The 18,471-nt window shown below is 39.6% G+C and overlaps 1 protein-coding gene across 1 annotated transcript in view; it reads left to right on the top strand.

Annotated features, from left to right (window-relative positions):
- Window positions 1–18,471, top strand: part of NOL10 (nucleolar protein 10) — a 93,491-nt gene that overhangs the window by 47,777 nt on the left and 27,243 nt on the right. The window contains exons 14-17 of the mRNA XM_055540933.1: window positions 6,868–6,994; window positions 10,826–10,905; window positions 11,101–11,199; window positions 12,236–12,325. Of these exons, the coding sequence (XP_055396908.1) occupies window positions 6,868–6,994; window positions 10,826–10,905; window positions 11,101–11,199; window positions 12,236–12,325 (396 nt within the window). The remainder of the gene's footprint in view (window positions 1–6,867; window positions 6,995–10,825; window positions 10,906–11,100; window positions 11,200–12,235; window positions 12,326–18,471) is intronic.

The following is an 18,471-nucleotide window of genomic DNA, read 5'->3' on the forward strand; positions in this document are numbered from 1 at the left end:
GTCAAGGTTGAGCATTTTTAGCATAGTTAGGAAATTGGGACCGGAAAAGACTGGAAGCAGAGGATTTTAACATTGCTTGAAGTCTTTGGAGCTGTAGACTCTGGATGTGAACTTGAGGAAACTGTGTGGAATTTCAAGTGTAACCTGATAAACATCCAGTGATATTTGCTGCAGAGCCACAGTCAGGCTGTCTAGGATAGAATGAAGAGGGCAGCACATATAGAATGGAGAGGAGACCCTACGAGAGCATGTTCGTCCCATTGAACAGTGGACTTTGAAAAAGAGGGACCATGTTGAGATTCTTCCTTTTTTCTTGGGCATTGAAGGGAGATGGAAGCTGAGGACTTTTTCATACTATTTAATGACTGTTTGCAATTTTTGGAAAAAGCAAAAATGAACAGTTTTTCATTCTAACTCAAATTAGAAATATTTAGGTTAAATATAGTACAGCTTTGAATACTTAAAAGAGAACTTGAAGATATTTGGTTTATGAAGGAATGTCGTGGTTTTGAATAAGATTTTTGCTCTCTTGAATTGGCTGTGGTTCACTTGAGAGTAATTCTTTTAGGCCCTTTTCCTCAATTTAGCCGGACTATTTGGTGTTCACTAAGCTTGCATGTTCTGAATATCACCAAGCTCAAAGTCAGTAGATCTCCAGTGGATATATGCATTTAGTTTTCAGTGCATATAAAAGATATGTTTACATTATACTATATTGTGTGCAAGAGCATTATGTCTAAAAAATGTACATATCTTAATTTTAAAATATTTTATTGCTGAAAAAGAGGGGGGCTTTCCTGGTGGCTCAGTGGTAAAGAATCCACCTGCCAATGCCAGAGATAAGGTTTGATCCCAGGGTCAGGAAGAATCCCCTTGAGAAGGAAATGGCAACCCACTCCAATTTTATTGCCCAGGAAATCCCGTGGATAGAGGAGCCTGGCGAGGCTACAGTCCATGAGATGCCAAGAAAGCAACTGAGCACGCACACTCATACTTAGTTGCTAAGTCGTGTCTGACTCTTTGTGACCCCCACGGACTGTAGCCTTGCCAGGCTTCTTGTTCATGTGATTTCCCAGGCAAGAAAAATGGAGTGGGTTGCCCTTTCCTTCTCCAGGGGATCTTCTTGATCCCAGGGATCAACAGCTCGTCATCTGACAACGCAGGGTTGTCATACACCTTCAGTTTCTAAAGAACATAGTATCAGAAAAGTGCAATAAAATGAGGTCTGTGCCTGTATTGGAGAATTCCCAGATAGGGACATTGGGAAGGCTCTCTTTGGGGATCTTTAGTTTTCTATAGAGAATCCACCAGTTTCTCACCAGGAGTGTTGGGGGTTTCGACTGGCAGGGATGGAAGCCCAGCAGCACAAGTGTGGCTCCTGGCCTTCCGGGAGTTTGTGTAGGCTGCCAGTTAGTTTGCTGATTCCAGCCCTACAGCTCAAGTCACCACTGCCGGGTATCCACTCACATGGAGCAGCTTTCCTTCACTCTCTCCAGGGAATGATCCTCTGGTTTCTTAAGGGGCCTCATCAACTCTGTCATCTCCCCTGTGTTCGGGCCCATCTTCCCAGATACATGGAGCCTGGGAGTGCTGGTCTCAAGGACTCTAAGGAAAGAATCTAGTCGCCTCTTTGTTATTACCTCTGTAATTTATACTGTGTTAAATCTGTTAACCACTGTATTTTCTTCTTTTGTTCTTTTTGTCCTTGCGGGTTATTATCTTTTATATTGATTTACTGTCATTTTAACTAGGCTTGGGAGGGAGAGGAGGTAATATATAGTTGGTGTGCCACTAAAGTGTTTGTCGGCTGATGGTGGTAGGGTGGCATAAGTGATCTTACTTTTTCCTTTTCACCTGGCCTTACTTTATGATCGAGCTTCCCTGGTGGCCCAGGGGTAAAGAATCTACCTGCCAATGCAGGAGACGTGGGTTCAATCCTTGGGTGGGGAAGATGCCCTGGAGAAGGAAATGGCAACCCACTCCATTGTTCTTGCCTGGGAAATCCCATGGACAGAGGAGCCTGGCAGGTTGTAGTCGGACACGACTTAGCAACTAAACAACAATTATTTTATTTTATTATCATTTTATCTCAGTGGCTAAACCTACTTTTCAAAAACGGAATGAGAATTGAAACCATGGCAGACAATAATTTTTCTCCTTTTTAAAATTAATATTTTTAAATGTTAAAATTAAATCGCTCTTTTGCTAATCTGATTTTTAGGAATGAGAGAACAAAGCACTACTAGTCAGGTACCTTTAAATGACTCATAATTACTCATGCAAATGCATGTAAACTTGGCTTTGCAATTAGGCAGCTCATTATGTTGCAAATGCAATTACCTGCTCAAATTCATGGTCACTCCCTTGGCTCACCCAGCTGTCTCTCTTGTCTTAGGCTTATTTATGATCGGGTATTAGTAATCCCCAGCTGTCAGAATTTGAACATACATGCTGGTGCTAGTGGTGCCATTCAGCTAATAATGGAGGGAAAGTTTGAAAAGGAAGCTTGCCTTTGAGTTTATGTATGCAGGGTTGGTCGTCGTAGTTGGCAAAATCCATTCCCCTTCTGAAGGTACAGGCTTTCCCTTTAGAAAAATCATCATTAATAGTGGTTAATGATATTTACAGTACAGTATACTCCATCATCTCTGATCTGCCATTCTGAAGTCCAAAAAGCTCTTAGTTGTTTTTTTTGTTTTGTTTTGTTTTATTATAACTCATTGGCGGCAAAATCAGAAATGCTTCATTAGGACTCAAATCTGACATGTAATGGCAAGAGCCTTTCTAGTCTGTTTATCCAGATCACTAGCATGAAGATGTATGGATTTTGCCTCAGAAAACCTTTAATGTGTTTAGTTATGGACCACTGACCCAGACACCACTGAAGACTTTACATAAATGCAGTATACCTACTCTGTTACCTTTTGAAAATGCCTAAGGTTCTGAGTGAGTTTCAGATGCTTTTTGGCCCCAGCTGTTTCTAATAAAGAATATTGGCCTTACAGTGAGAGTAACAGAGTCCACATTAGATATGGGTTAAAATTCTAGTAGGGGAAAACTTTAACTGATATATGTATTAGACCACTTGGGTATTTTACATACAGTTAGTTTCCCATTTTGATTCAGAGTTACTGTGAAAAAAGAAAGAAGTTATTTATTGTATGCTGATATAGTTCTACTAAATGGAGTAAACTAAAGTTTTTTAAACTGTTTTGTAGATAATTAGTTTAAAACTCAAGATAACAATTTCATATTTAATTGCTGTTCTATATTGTCAGTGACTTTTAGATTAATAGTAGGAAATACTCTCAGTGTTGTTATAAGTAAATGGAAAAAACTGTCATCTATAGTGAGTTAGTACAGTTGGTTCTTTGTCTCTAATATTGTCAATAATTGTTAATCACCCTTGATGTATTAAAACCATCCATCCAGTAATACTCAATGCTTAGTTCTGCCTTAGCCCAGCTTTAGGTGAGGCACAGTGGTTTTTCAAAAGAAGAAGAAGGGAAGGGATACCGTTTTCTGTTAACTCTCTGAGAATTTTACTATTCATTGCCTTTCCTCCCCACTCTTCATCATTTTTGTCCGTTTCCAGAATATACGAGAATTTTGAGGTTTTAAACTAGGCGTATATGGTTAACCTCTTACAGGTAGCTTGTAATCATGCAGACAGATAATCTTGGGCACGTGGCATGTATTTTCATGTACCTTCAAATTGGTTCTTTTGCCCAAATGGATTAGAGCAAGCAGATACTTGGCTGCATTTGAGTCAAGGGCGTCCCATAGCAGGCCGATAAAGATTCTCTCCTCTTTTGGAGGACAGGTATTTCTGTTTAAATTGGTTGTCATTAAAATTGCCGAGAAACACCTCAGTATCCTTTATATCAGTTTGTTGAGTCAGTTTCCAGTTCTGTACTTTTACTGACCTGTGACTTTAGAAAATTCTTTATGAATAAACAGTGGAAGATCATTGACAGATCACTGAAGTTTAAAATAGAAGAATCTTCACCAAGTTTCTGAAGCAAAACTCTTACAGTGCATAAAAATGTAGATCATCAAAGAATAATCAGTTTTGACTGCAGTAGAGAATATAACAATATGATACTACAGAAAACCTAGAAACTTTTGAGATAGTAGTAATAGTATGTCGGTTGTTAAAAAAAAAAAGATGTTTTCTTCAAGTTGTGAGGCATGAATTTTAAGAATAAGTTAATTTATTTTAAAATCTTAGTTGAAGGATTACCATTTTATGAGTAAGGACAGTGAGGAGTTTTTACACATGAATTAATACTGTGGTCATTACAGATACATCAGAGCTGTGCATGATGTGGTTAAACCCTCTTTGTTGGTTAAGCTGACCACTGTTTTTGCAATTTATTGGGGGTAGACCTTTGTGGAAAGCTCTTATGTGGATAAAACCTCTAGTTAATGCCAGCTAAATCAGAAATTTCAACTTTGTTATCATCATTTTGATGTTTTTTTCTCTGAGTAGGAAGTAGGGAAACGTGATTAATAAAATCAGCCCATTAGACTTTCTTGTTTTTGATGGAACTATTTCCTCCTGTAAAATTTGATGGTCGTGAATTTGATGGCAGAGATTATTTACCTAGCCAGACTTGTCCCTAGAGAGGCAATCTGAAACAATTCCATTAGAATCCAGATAACGATCAAGAAACATAATAAAAAAGAACCACGTGAAAGTAAGTTCAGATCTGGTCTGATATTTTGATACTCCTACATCTCCTCCCCCAAGAATAGTCAGTAAACAGAGTAGTATCTTTTCATTGTCTTTGAACCTCATGTTTATGACTGATTTAAGGTTTAAATGTGAAACTATTGTGTATTTAAAAAATACTTTTACCAGACAAGACCCTTTAAGTCTTGTTTGGAAATCTTAAATGCATTCATATGTGTTTTATGTATGACTCGATTTATTTATGAAACACTTAACACCTGCTACTTGGCAGGCAATGTTCTAGGTACTGGAAATTAAGCACTTAAAACAGGTGAAGTTTGGACCCTCCCGTGAGAACCTACCTTGGATCTTACATCCTGGAAAAGTGCTAATAGTGAATACACCTTGTTCCTCTCTGAAAGAGGAGACTGCCGACCTGGGTCATACAGCAGCACGTGGTAGAGCGGCACTTTCGCAGATTTGTGACTGATGGAAAGCAGATTCCTCTGTAGCTCCGGTGCCTAAACTCTCACTCTCGGAAGATGCCCCGTAGTTGTCCCAGCTTGCTCACATGTTCATTCCAGCCGGAAGTCCTTTCAGATATACTTAGCCCAGCCCAGCCTGTTTCATCTGGCCCTCACTTGTCTTCCACATGGACTGAGTGCAATCTCAGTCCATTGCTATAAGCAGCTGAGTGTGTGTGCATGTGCATGCGTGTGCACACACATACACGCTGTCTGCTCCAGTTAGGTTTTTTTAACTCCTTGGGGGATAAGACCATGGTCGGGGACTTTGGTTTAGCACAGTGTTTTATATCTAGTAGTAATTAATATCAGTATTCGTTGCTTCAAGCAACTGTCCTAAAATTGCTTAATTTTAGAACAGTTTCTTTAAAGTGGTCTACACTGGATTTTTTTTTTAATGCCTTGCATTTCTTAAAAATTTGTCTTTTATGGTTAGTCAAACCACTTAGTATATCAAGACCTTTCCTTCTGTTTTTAAGAATTATATAGATTATGCTAGTAAGAAAATTCTCAGTGGTACTTTTTAATGGTCATTAAGAGTTGTTTTTCTTGTTCATGAGCCCCATAGCCTTTGGCAGGAGTGGTGGGATCACTCTCTTTCTAATCAGGCAAAATAATAAGACTAAATTAGTATGGTTATATCTAACATCTGCTTTTTTCTTTTTTTTAATGGTTGAAGAGGATATTAGGGGCCATTTTTCTTTGATGTTAACTCTCTTCCTCCTGCCTTCCTTTCTCTAAAAAGTTTAAGCGAAATTTAATAATTTCCACTATGAGTTTTGTTTTTTTTCCCCCCTGTTTAATTGATTACAGAATACACAGGCAGGTAGATCCATTTTGTAAGAGCCCAGAGTTCTCTCTTCTGAAAGCCTCTACCATGAGCTTGGCTTTCCCGCTGAGTGTTATTTCCTTTGGGATAAATGTTGACCTCAGTGGGTGAGGCATCTGGTGGGAAAGATTTGTATCAAGGGCAAAAAAGTGAAAAACAATCATTATTTTATGGAAGTAATTGGGTTACAAATTGAAGTATCCATATTTTATTACTTGGTTATAAATTCTCTTTAATCCTTTGTTTCTCAGCCTTTCGTTGGGACTAATTGTGGATCTTGGGCACCCCTTTTAGGTTAAATCTGAAGAATTCTATACACAGGATTTTAATTTTTTCATCAATTAAATGAAATGGACCATACAAGATAGAATGTAATTATCAAGTCATTAGTTGAAAACTCTTTAAGAAAGGGTGATTCTCCTTTTGTTTAGACTTTTGTTTGTCATGCATGACAAATTTAAAAAATCTGCTATGCCAAGTGTATGCCTTTGTAAATTCTATTTATGTTTTGAATGAGAGAAGTGGTGGAACTATGTAGATGGATGTTATTCTTAGTATCTGAATTATTATTTATTTTTCATAGTTCTCATGTAAGAATATTCATTAATATCATTGTATCCCAGACTGAGATTTTTTTTCCCTTGTAAGCCTAAGCTTCTTCCTGCTTTGTTTATTCTCTTACATTACAGACTTGATAATGCATTTTGCAGTTATTTCTCGGTACTTCTGATGGAATCAAGGATTTTAAAAGTATATTTATGGAAACTGGTTGTAAAATAACTGGCTCTTAGTTGATACGATGAGGGTATACACTTGCTAACTTTTCGTCAACCCGGCAGGTTTTGGGTCCTGCTCCCAGGTGGTGCTCCTTCTTGGACAACTTGACAGAAGAATTAGAAGAGAACCCAGAAAGCACAGTTTATGATGATTACAAATTTGTCACCAAGAAAGACCTTGAAAATTTAGGTAAAAGAAAATTATGATGAAATGTTTATAAAATTATTTCTACTTGTTTTGAATTTTGAACATCAAAAGTGATGGAGTAAAAAAAAAAAAGAAAAAAAAAAAAAGAAAAAAGTGATGGAGTCACATTTATCTGATGTTGCAGAGCTTCTCTTTCTGACAAATCAGGTATTAAACATAGTACATACAGTGTCTGCTTAGAAGATTCAGATAAGTTCAATCTACTGAAGTGTTTTTGTATGTTAAGTGAGGAACAATTTTTTAGCCTACCACCTGTGTATAGGAAAATACCAGTCCAGGAAGCAGTGACTTTCTTTCAAGTACTATTTGAATGTAATAAGATTGTGAGAAATCTCAGAGACTGCACGTAAATGATTTTTGTCTCTCTTGTAGGTTTGCTTATTAATAGACCTAATCCGCAACTTAGAAACCATGAGTTGAATCCTCAAATATGTAGAACCTTAACTGTTATTTGGGTTTAAAGAATACAAACCAAAAATGCTTCTTAATAATGGCCAACATTAAAACATTAAAATAGGGCTTACATGTGCCCATGCGGTATTCTGAATGTTTTATATATATTTTATTTAATCCTCACACCTGTGGTGTGGATATTACTATGATTTCGTTTTATAGGCAAAGAAACTCTGGCATGGAAAGATTAAAGTAACTTCCCAAAGGCTTCAGTGGTGGTAAATGTGAGGGTTAGAATTTAAACCTAGAGTCTGTGCTCTTAACTAGCCTCAGCCATACTGATACCCTGAAGAACATACTTGTCTTAGTTGACTAGCACTAGTTTGCAGGATGAGAGTAGGTTTTGTTAATCTTGTTCTCTTGGGAAAAGGCTGCATAGCAAATTATTGAGAATAGGAAAACAGGATCCATTCTCCGCAAGCCTAGGCAGCTTAGTTGTCTTAATTGTCTTTAGAACAGAGAGATATACAATAGCAGTTGAAAGTTAAAAGAAAATAGACTCATGTAACAGATTAGATGAGAGTCTTAAACTTCATATTTAAACCATATAATTCAGGCAAAATTATTTTCTGCCAGCTACCACCAAAATAATTCCTTAAATTTTAATGTGTCTAAAAAGAAAAGAGTTGTGTTTAGCCTTTAGAAAAGTGACTTATGGATGAAATAAGGTAAAACAGATCTTTCTATGGAAATGCCTTCTTAAATATCTCCAGCATAATTTTTACAGTATGGTTGTGTGACACTCACCTACATTCTTATACTGGAGAATAAAAAGACATTTTTATTTTGTGAATTTTTAAAAACTACTGTGTTTAGTATATTTTGGGTGCTTTTTCAGTCTCTTGACTATGTTTATTTTGGCTGAGGAAGGCAGTTACAAAGATTTAAATACGTTTCGTTAAAATACATTCATGCTGCCAATTTTTTTCTTCAGATGCTTGTTTTTTTATGCATTTATTTGACTGCACAGAGTCTCAGTTGCAGCACACAGGATCTTTAGTTGTGGCATGTGAACTCTTAGTTGCAGCATGTGGGATCTTGTTCCCCAACCAGGGTTCACATCTGGGTCCCCTGCATTGAGAGCATGGAGTCTTAGCCACTGGACCATCAGGGAAGTTCCCACACTGCCTGTTTTTAAGGCTATGGAAATAGATATAATAATCAACAAAATAAATTATACTAGAAATCATCTTCATGTAGATTATTATCTTTTAATATAAATTAGCCATTGGTTATATTGGTTTAACATAAGTAGCTTGTGTTAAAGTAAAAATAAGGCCATGTAACTGACTTCTCTTATTTCTTAAGATTATAGCATTTGAAAACTTGCAAGTTCTGTCATTTCCTAGCTATGGCCTTTAGCAGGTCCCGTACCGTGCCATTTCCTAAAATGTGTTTCGTGGACCCCTGCTTCTGTAAGAAGTGCTAGGTGGGCAGCTTAGTGGCTAACACAGGCTTTAGAGAGGCTGACATGGGCTCACACCCCACCTCTACCACGTAATAGCTCTGTGACTTGACCAGTTTACTTAACTACATTGTGCCTTGGTTTCCTCGTCTATAAAATAATAATGACACCTACCCATCGAGTTGCCTAGAGAATGAATCAGATCATGCCTGAAAATTACTCAGTACAGTATTTAAACAATCCATAATGTTACCTATCAAGAGATTTGGGGCAAATAAGTTTGAGAAATGTTCAGTTTAACCAAGTTAATTCAGTTTCTCTACTGTGGACTTTGAGCCTTTAATGTCATTATACGCTGTAAATCACCAGGAGGGAGGAAACTTACTTAGTCACAGAACCTTGTCTTCCTCCAAAATCTGTTGGGACTAGTGTTGTCTGGAGCTAAGGATGAGAAAACCTGATGCCAGATCTCTCCTTAGAATTGTTTTAATATGAAAAACTTCCTGCTGGATTTTATTCATGACCTAACTTGGAATGGGAGTAATCCTGGGCCACAAATATAAGTTCTGTATACTTAATAGAGGAAATAAAAAACTATAAAACACATGTGCAGGTACCTCAGTGCAGATTGTTGTGCGTTTGGACATTTCATTAAGGCTCAGCCCGCCCCACTGCCCCTTTAAGTTTCCACTGTGTGAATTCAAACAGTGGAGTTTTATCGACCTAACATTCTAGGAAAGTACTTTTCTGACCAAGGCTTATAATTACCTTATGAAATTATCCTAAATTTAGGTTTGCCTTTTCATGTTGTTCTATTTAGGTTTTGTACACCTATGTGATTTTTACCTAGACATTATTTGTAGCCCTGGAGGGTTGTTTATTTCTAAAATTTGGAAATCAGGGTAACGCTTTCCTTGGAACTTTAGTCACTTAGTATTATACCAACTAAAGCTGCTGTTCATGTGAATTATTTCATAGGCGATCTTATTCTGAAGATGAATATTCTCGTAACCTTTCTCTGTGTAAATATTTGCAGTTAATAATTTCTATGACATAGGCAGGGCATCCTTATGTGACCCCCAGCACCACTAATTGTAAATGAAATCTGCTAAATCTTGGGAACCCTGTGAAAGATACTCTTTAAAGCAGGGCTGCTAGACACTCATCGGCATTGGACTTTTCATTCATCCATATGCAGTATGTGTGTATATAGTACATGTGTTGGTATACATTTGCCAGTTATTCTGTTTTGGGGGAACACATACCCTTTCTACATTATTGTTGTGACACAGTTTTTCTTTTGTTTTTGGAAATTACGGGCCATCTCCTTCCCCCACCTCACTCCCGCCCCTACCCTGGCCCTGTTCTTGCTTGGCAATATGAAAGTTGACAACCTAGTGTTGAATCTCAGTATTATTTTTAGATTTAAAACTGGCTTATAAAATAAAAGGCTTCCCTGGTGGCTCAGAGGGTAAAGCGTCTGCCTGCAATGCAGGAGACCTGACTTGATCCCTGGGTCGGGAACATTCCCTGGAGAAGGAAATGGCAACCCACTCCAGTATCCTTGCCGGGAGAATCCCATGGACGGAGGAGCCTGGTGGGCTACAGTCCACAGGGTCGCAAAGAGTGACACGACTGAGTGACTTCACTTTCATGAAATGAAAAAAACCTGAGAACCGGTAGTATAGGAAGCCCTTCTTTACTAGTCTGTTATAGCTCATGAATACCTTTCCTTCATTTTTATGCTTAGTACAATGTTACATTAAAAATAAGTAAGATAATGTTGCTGAAGTAGATTAAAATTTTCTTTGCAGTTATTAAAGAAGATTAGTGGTTCTAATCCTTACATTTTTACTTAGAAGTGAAATTATAATCAAATTGTAGACCATGAAAAACTGCTGAATTTTAATCAGGATTTCATAAAGGTCTGCCCTCTTTTGGTTAACTTCCCCCAGGGCTCACACATCTCATTGGATCACCTTTTCTTCGGGCATATATGCATGGATTTTTCATGGATATAAGGCTCTACCATAAGGTAAGTATAAAGCTACAGTTACTTAAGGTGACTGACAATCACTTTGTGGCCATTTCTTCTCTACTTATGTATATTTTTATAAAACATACTTTAGATTTGTAAAATATCTATCCTTTGGCATAATATTCATGCTGTATATGAGACATGCTACTAAATATAGTTCTCTTGTGTTTCATTTTCTTCTACTTCAAAAAGGTGAAATTGATGGTAAATCCATTTGCTTATGAAGAATATAGGAAAGATAAGATCCGGCAGAAGATAGAAGAAACACGAGCACAAAGAGTGCAATTAAAGGTAAATATTAGAGTCAGCATTGAAACTACTAGAGAAAGGCTCTTCATTTTTATTTTACTATTCTGAGAAGCTTGCCATCCATTTCTTACTTTTCCCATTCTTAGTTTACATCATTCACTAATATTTTTGACATGTTTTATGTGTCGTGAGGGTGGATGTTCTAGTTCATCCTTATGGTAAAGGTAACAGTGTTGTGGCAAGTAATGCCAGGTGAGCTGATACTGTCAGTCCTACCAAGAAAATATGATGCTGCTTTCAAACAGGTGTTTTTAGACTTTGGAGTGCTGGGGCTTTGCTATTCCCCATTTCTTGGTGACACGTGGGAGTGCCTTAGGCTAGCTGCTTGGATCATGGGAAACAGTCATCAGACTATGCCAGGGCCCAGACAAGAATCAGGCCACACTAGTTCTATTATCAGAGAGAATTTAATGTAAAAGAATTGTTACCCGGGTATTAGAGAGATGAAGAGGCAAAAACACTGCGGTACTCATAAAGGAGGCGGTGGCTACAGGGAGCAGCTAACTCGCCAGGACCGGGCAGTAGGAGACAGGCGGGCCTAGAGACTCGGACCTCGGAGGAGGGTTGACAGCTGGCGGTGGGGCCCTCAAGGTAGGACGAGGCTGTTCCCGGGAGTGTGGGGGAGCCACAGACTGGACTCCCTTGCTCTGCTGAAGCCACGTCATTGCTGCCAGGAGACAGAACCATTGACGCATGACACCAGCCCTGCAGCCAGCAGAGGGGAAGCGGAAACCCCGTCTCCTCCTGCCTTCCCGGCCTGATCGAGATCGGCCACCAAGGGATATGATCGTTTCCAACTGTACATTTTGTAAAACACACACACACACTTTCAGTGCAGAGACTAGTAGCAAGCTTTTCCTTTTTCCAGATTATTAGGTGCAAGGAGTGAATATGTGTGTGTGTATTGGCCAGGGCAGTGTAGGACATAGAGTCCCTTTGTCCCTGCTCTTTGCTTTAACCTTCGAAGCTCAGTTGTAGGTATTGCAGTACAACTTTTTATTTTTTTCTCCTCCACTAGAAATTGCCAAAAGTTAACAAAGAGTTGGCACTTAAATTAATTGAGGAAGAGGAGGAGAAACAAAAATCTACCTGGAAAAAGAAAGTTAAGGTAAGATTTTATAAGGCAAAGATAATATTGATAAGTTATTTCTCTGTTTTCTTGATAGTAGATTATATCCTTTTACTTTGAAAATGTGTTTGGTTTTCCTTGTTCCCTCTGCTTATTAGATAGTATATGCTCAATATGGGAAGTTTGTAAAACAGATAAAGAGTATAAAGAAGAAAGTCACTCATGTACTTCTTTTTTTTTTTTCTTCACTCATGTACTTCTATCCAGAGAAAGGCATCATGAATAGTTTAGTGAATTTCCTTCCTGTCTTATTTATCTTAAAATTATAAACTGTAATAAGATACTACTATATATATATATATAAAATATTTATCTTGGGTCTGTAAAATGACACGTGGCTTCCCATTTTACTAAACAGTCTTTATAAATATTTTGAGAGCTGATTTTGAGAGCTGCATATTTTATCTTGTGGATATATTTTAAATAACCCTTTTATTGTTAAATAGTTTGTTTATTGTTTTTCTCTGTAGTCACTAGGTTTGTTTTTAACTGAAAAACTAACCAGCTTTTGTTTAGACTTGGCATTACTGGGCGCATGCACTCTAAGGAATAACTGCTTTCTACCTTCCATCCCTGATGTAAAATGGACAAAGGTCAGTCATAAATTAAGTAAGGGTCAGCTGGTGGTGTCAAGACAGGAGGCGGATTTTTTCTCATTTTCCCACAGAAGTGAGAGCTTCCTCGTTCCTCTCCGTGCTGTTTCCCCATCAGCTTAGATCAGGCAGGCAGATAAGTGGGCCGGACTCTTCTCTGGAATGAGTTGTAAAGATACCATCTCTCCTAAGAGCCTGCAGGACTTGCCTGAGTAGATGGCCAAACTGTGTATCTGGGCCAGCTGTGTCGAGCTGTCCAGAGAGTTTTGTTAGTGTTTATTCTTTCTCAGTTCTCTCTTTAGTTTTTTAACCAGGTAAGTGAATGGAGACAAGTGAGCTCTTCGTGTGTTTATTTTTGTACGACTGTCTTCAGGAGTGTCAGGGGGCTGCCACTGAAGAGTCTCGTGTCTGGTCCCCCTTGCTCAATAATTGTGGGTGTCATTGTGGGTGACCCTGAGCTTCACTGGGTCTAGCTTGTTCTTCTCTAAGATGAAGAGTAGGACTGCGGTGGGGACGGGGGGCCTTCTTGGTGCTGTGATTGTGTTTGTGGCTGTGTACCTTCCTAATTTCATCAGCGTATCACATGTATGCGTAGAGCTTTAAATGTTCAAAACTAAGTGCTTCCAGCTCCCTTGACGTTCTCTTTGGCATGCTCCCAGTGATTTTCTTGTTAACCCAGCCCGAGAATGGTTAGGGAGATAACTTGTCAGCTTTATAGGTCATTCCCCAAGCTTCACGGATACGATCTTTGGATTTACACGCCTGGAAGCTGCAGTGGGAAGGGAAAGGAGCTGGTTTACACCGCAGAGGTCTTCTTTCCTGTCTACAGTTTATGCATCTGAGTCCGTATGACATTCAGTGTTACAGAGAATATGACACAAATTACTGTTTAATTTTGATACTTTGTGCAGCATGGTTTACACAGTGTACGGGAGCCTTTCTTAAAGGTCTTATGATTATGAAGATGCGGGGGAAGCTCCCTTTCTCTCTGCCCACCCCCCGCCTTCTTCACACTTTTGCTGAGGTTAGAGACGGCTGAAGGAGATGGAGAACACAGTTGGTATTTGCTGTGCCCAAGGGTGCAGGATGGTAGCAACAACCCCAAGAGCTGAAAACATGCAGTGTGACCTGTGGAGTCCATGGGAAAGTCATGGTTGTCTGTGCCTTTAAAACAGTTTATAGGGTTATCCTATAAAGAAGCATCCAGCTACGTGCTGTTCATACTGCAAGTGCAAAGAGGAAGAACCTGAGAAATCCCTCTCTTCTTCCATCAATTTCCCTTCAGCTGTTGGAAGCTGGAAGCATGGTGCTTATAAGTGGTGTGAACTCTAGAATACTGCTAGAAAGGGGTGTTTGTCATTGACTTTTCAGTGGCTTGCTGACCCAAGTCAGGTCTCATTATCGGAGTTCAGTTTCTTTCCAGAAATTCTTAATTTAGGAAGATCCCCCAGAGAAGGAAATGGCAACCCACTCTAGTATTCTTGCCTGGGAAATCCCATGGACAGAATAGCTTGGCGGACCACAGTCCATGGGATCGCAAAGAGTCAGACACCGCTTAGCTACTAAATACTAAACAACAGCAACAACAAAAAGTCTGTTGTTAGAGAGCGTGTCTAATTTGTCATTTAACAGTTTTATCTAATTCAAATGACCTTGGAACTTCCCTAGTGGTCCAGTGGTTAGGACTTGGTGCTTTCACTGCTGGCACCTGGACTGCATCCTAGGGAATTAAGATCCTGCAAGGTGAGGCCAAAAATAAAACAACAAAAAATGAAGACTTTAAAAACTGTTCCTGAATTAAGAAAAAAGTCCTTCATTACAACTGTAAAGAATACTTGAAAGAATTGTTAAATCCATCAGCACTTCATTAGTCTTGTCTTTGAACTCAGCTTTTCAGACCCTTAAGAGCCTTAATAGTTCTGGTAACTTCTGATTTAAAAGTCAGTACGGTGCAGTTATGGCCTGCTTTGACTCCAGCTGAAATTTCATGGAGGCAGACAATGAAATATGTTCCCAGATACTGCTCTCACTGATAACATAATTAAATTCTAAAAAGATGTTTACCATTCACTTCATGTTAGATCTCCAATGGCAAGTGACCCACCACATAATGTCGGGGAGCAATTATCTGGACTTTATCCAAACTTAGAAATGTGGTGGTGTTAATTCTAATTAAGAATCAATTCATTTATTCTTTCAGCTAATATATATTGAGCTCCCAGTAGGTACAGCACTTTGGGAGAGGCAAGCAAATGGTGATCCATTTGATCTATAAAGGTATGCGTTGTAGCTAAGCCACTTTCTTACAAGGGCCATTTCTTGCCCGTTGGCCTTTTCTGCCAAATTTTCACCATTGCCTTAAAGTCTTGTATGAAGGTACTTCTCTCGAATTCTGCAGCAGCCCAGCCAGGCACTGTCATGCATGACATCAGTAGGCAAGGTATGTTCTGTGGTTCAGAGACCGTGGGAGAAGTATCCTACCAGCCTTAAGGATTCTTCCATACCAGCATCAGCTTAGATGTTAAGTAATTATTTATCTCCCCAGGGAAAAGACATAATTATGCATAGACCCTGGGTTGGATCAGATGAATTTAAACATCCAAAATGTTATGTTTTAAAGCTTTTCGGTACCAATTAAAGATTGTGTGGTTTCTGTTGTTGTTACAGTTCTGTACACAGAGTTTTGAAAACTAAGTATTTCTCCAAGGTTTGTTAGGAGTGTTGCCTGCCCTTCTATCCTTCTATTCACCCTCTTCTTTCCCCTCTCCCATTTTCAGCTCCCCTGACACTCTTGCCTTTTTAGTTCATTATTTTGGTCTAAAACTCTGTCCCTTACTGCTGGCCTATGGTGCTACTTCTTGATTTTCAAATGTCAGGAATTTTCTTTTCTTTCTTTTCTTTTTTTTTGTCTTTAAAAATTTATTTAAGCAATAAACTTGATCACCTCACAAGGACTCTTCAGTAACATAGCTCTCAGTTGTCTGAGAATATGGAGGCGTTGTCTTTTGATAACCTTTCCTCTCTTCTAACTTTGGGTAAGTCAGTATTCAGCATTTCAGTGAGTTCAGTTCAGTCGCTCAGTCTGACTCTGTGATCCCATGGACTGCAGCATGCCAGGCTTCCCTGTCTATCACCAACTCCCGGAGTTTACCCAAACTCATGTTCATCATGTCGGTGAGGCCATCCAACCATCTCATCCTCTGTCGTCCCCTTCTCTTCCTGCATGAGTCAGTTCTTCACATCAGGTGGCCAGAGTATTGGAGTTTCAGCTTCAGCATCAGTCCTTCCAGTGAATATTCAGGACTAATTTCCTTTAGGATGGACTGGTTGGATCTCGTTGCAGCCCAAGGGACTCTCAAGAGTCTTTTCCAATACCACAGTTCAAAAGCATCAATTCTTCAGTGTTCAGCTTTCTTTATAGTCCAACTCTCACATCCATACATGACTATTCAGCATTTGCTTTGTTACAAAAATGCAGATACTCTTTACATCTCCTCCTCCTCTCCCTGAGTGCTCTCTTGTGTTTGACTCTTTGCAACCCTCTGGACCGTTGCCTGCCAGACTCTTCTGTCCATGGAATTTCCCAGGCAAGAATACTGGAATGGATTGCCATTTCCTTCTCTAGGGGACCTTCCTGACCCAGGAATTGAACCCATGTCTCTTGTGTCTTCTGCGTTGGCAGGTGGGTTCTTCACCACATCTCCTACATGACCTTATTTGGTCTTATTTCCTGCACAACCTTAGTCGTCCCTGGACTTAGTAATTGACTTTTTGTTAGTTTTCTATGTACTTATCTGCCGGGGTCCAGCCCCGGCTGATCCAGGGTATTCGAAGCGGGGATGGTGTCGGCGACCTATTTAATTATTTATTCATCAAAGATATAAAGAGTAATAGAATGAGGATAGCTCAGTAGGAAAATTCAGTGGAGAAAAGAGGCTGAGTAGCTTGGTTTACGCGGGAGACCAATAAAACTTCAAGACAAGAAGTTTGCACCACTTACGTAGGCCGCAGGCGTCCTTCCGTTCTCCCGAAGGAGAGGAGACACTGAGGCCTCCCCGGTCGGATCTTAGAAGCCCAGGCATAATTAGCAAGCATGGTGGGTTCCGCGCTCCAGATGGAGACTCAGCTAGAATTTGGGAGAGAGAGTGACATGGGGAGACCAAGTTTCAGTGAACAAGGCCCGCACTTTATTTTCCAAAGTAGTTTTTATACCTTAAGGTATGCATAGAGGATAATGGGGGAAGGGGTGGAGTCATGCAAGGACAGCAGTTCCTGGTTCTAATCTAAGCCAGGCTTTCAAACTTATCATATGCAAAAGTTCAGGTGATTGACATCATCTTCTGGCCCGGAGGCCTGTTAACATTTTAAGAAACTTATTTTTCTCTAAAGGTGATTATTCCAAAGTCAGGCACCAGCCTCCCAAAAAGCATTGGACAAAGCTGCGTTTTACATTTCTATACACCCATTATATCAATCAATACACTGCCAAGGACACAGTAGGTAAGGAGTATGGAGACTTAGCAGCAAACATTGGCCCAACAAGTGAAAAACCCTTCACCAATACAATTTCTAATCAATCTTTTAACTACTCAAAGGAATCTGTGTTTAGGCAGTTTAGAACATCTCCTGCCTCTCACAGTTGGGAGGCTCTGAACAATCACATGTGGCCGGAAAAACCCATTCAGGCAGGCTAGAGGATTTCCAAAGGAGTTTGTAGGTTGAAACACTGTCACATCCAAGAATTATTAACTCGAGCTGTAAGCTAACTCTTTTTCCAGAGAGAGGTAGTGGGGGACAGCCCCCCATAAAGTCAGAGGTGTAGGTGAAAGCACAAAGCAGAAAGTAGGCAGACTCTGGTTTTGGGGGTAGATGCTCGAGAATTTCCAGGGGGACTCCTGAGGCTCGATCCCGCCTTTGCGTATGCCAAGCCTCCTTCCTCATGACCTTTGTCATGGGCGGAGTGCCTCACGCTGGCTCCCGGCAGTGATAGAATTCCAGTTGAGCTATTCCAGATCCTGAAAGATGATGCTGTGGAAAGTGCTGCACTCAATATGCAATATGCACTCAATATGCAATTTGCACTCAATATGCAATATGCACTCAATATGCAATATGCACTCAATATGCAATATGCCGGCTCCCGGCACTTATCAGTAGTCAATACTCAGTTCTTTGCCACTTGTCTAAATCTCATCTTTTCATAGTTATGTGAAGATCACCAGTTGTTATATAAAACTTGACTTTCCTGAAGAAGTCTCTTCTACATCATTCTGCTCAGCTCCATTCTGGAATGGTCCCCTTCAAATCCTGGTTCACAGCCAGCATCCTGGTGGTTCACTCCACCTCACCCCTGTGACGAACCCAGAATTATAAGGACCTGCAGTTTTCTGAAGGAGTGTTTCCAGCCCAGACAGACAAGCAGTCTGTATAAGGTGTAGTAAAGAGATCCTTACACCCCACAGTTCTCAGTAGCAACAACAGCAAATCATTCTTACATGCGGCTTTTCCTCAGGAAGTTCCTTTAGGTTTTCT

The sequence above is a fragment of the Bubalus kerabau genome, chromosome 11 (genome assembly GCF_029407905.1).
Source record: "Bubalus kerabau isolate K-KA32 ecotype Philippines breed swamp buffalo chromosome 11, PCC_UOA_SB_1v2, whole genome shotgun sequence".
Lineage (NCBI taxonomy): Eukaryota > Metazoa > Chordata > Mammalia > Artiodactyla > Bovidae > Bubalus > Bubalus kerabau.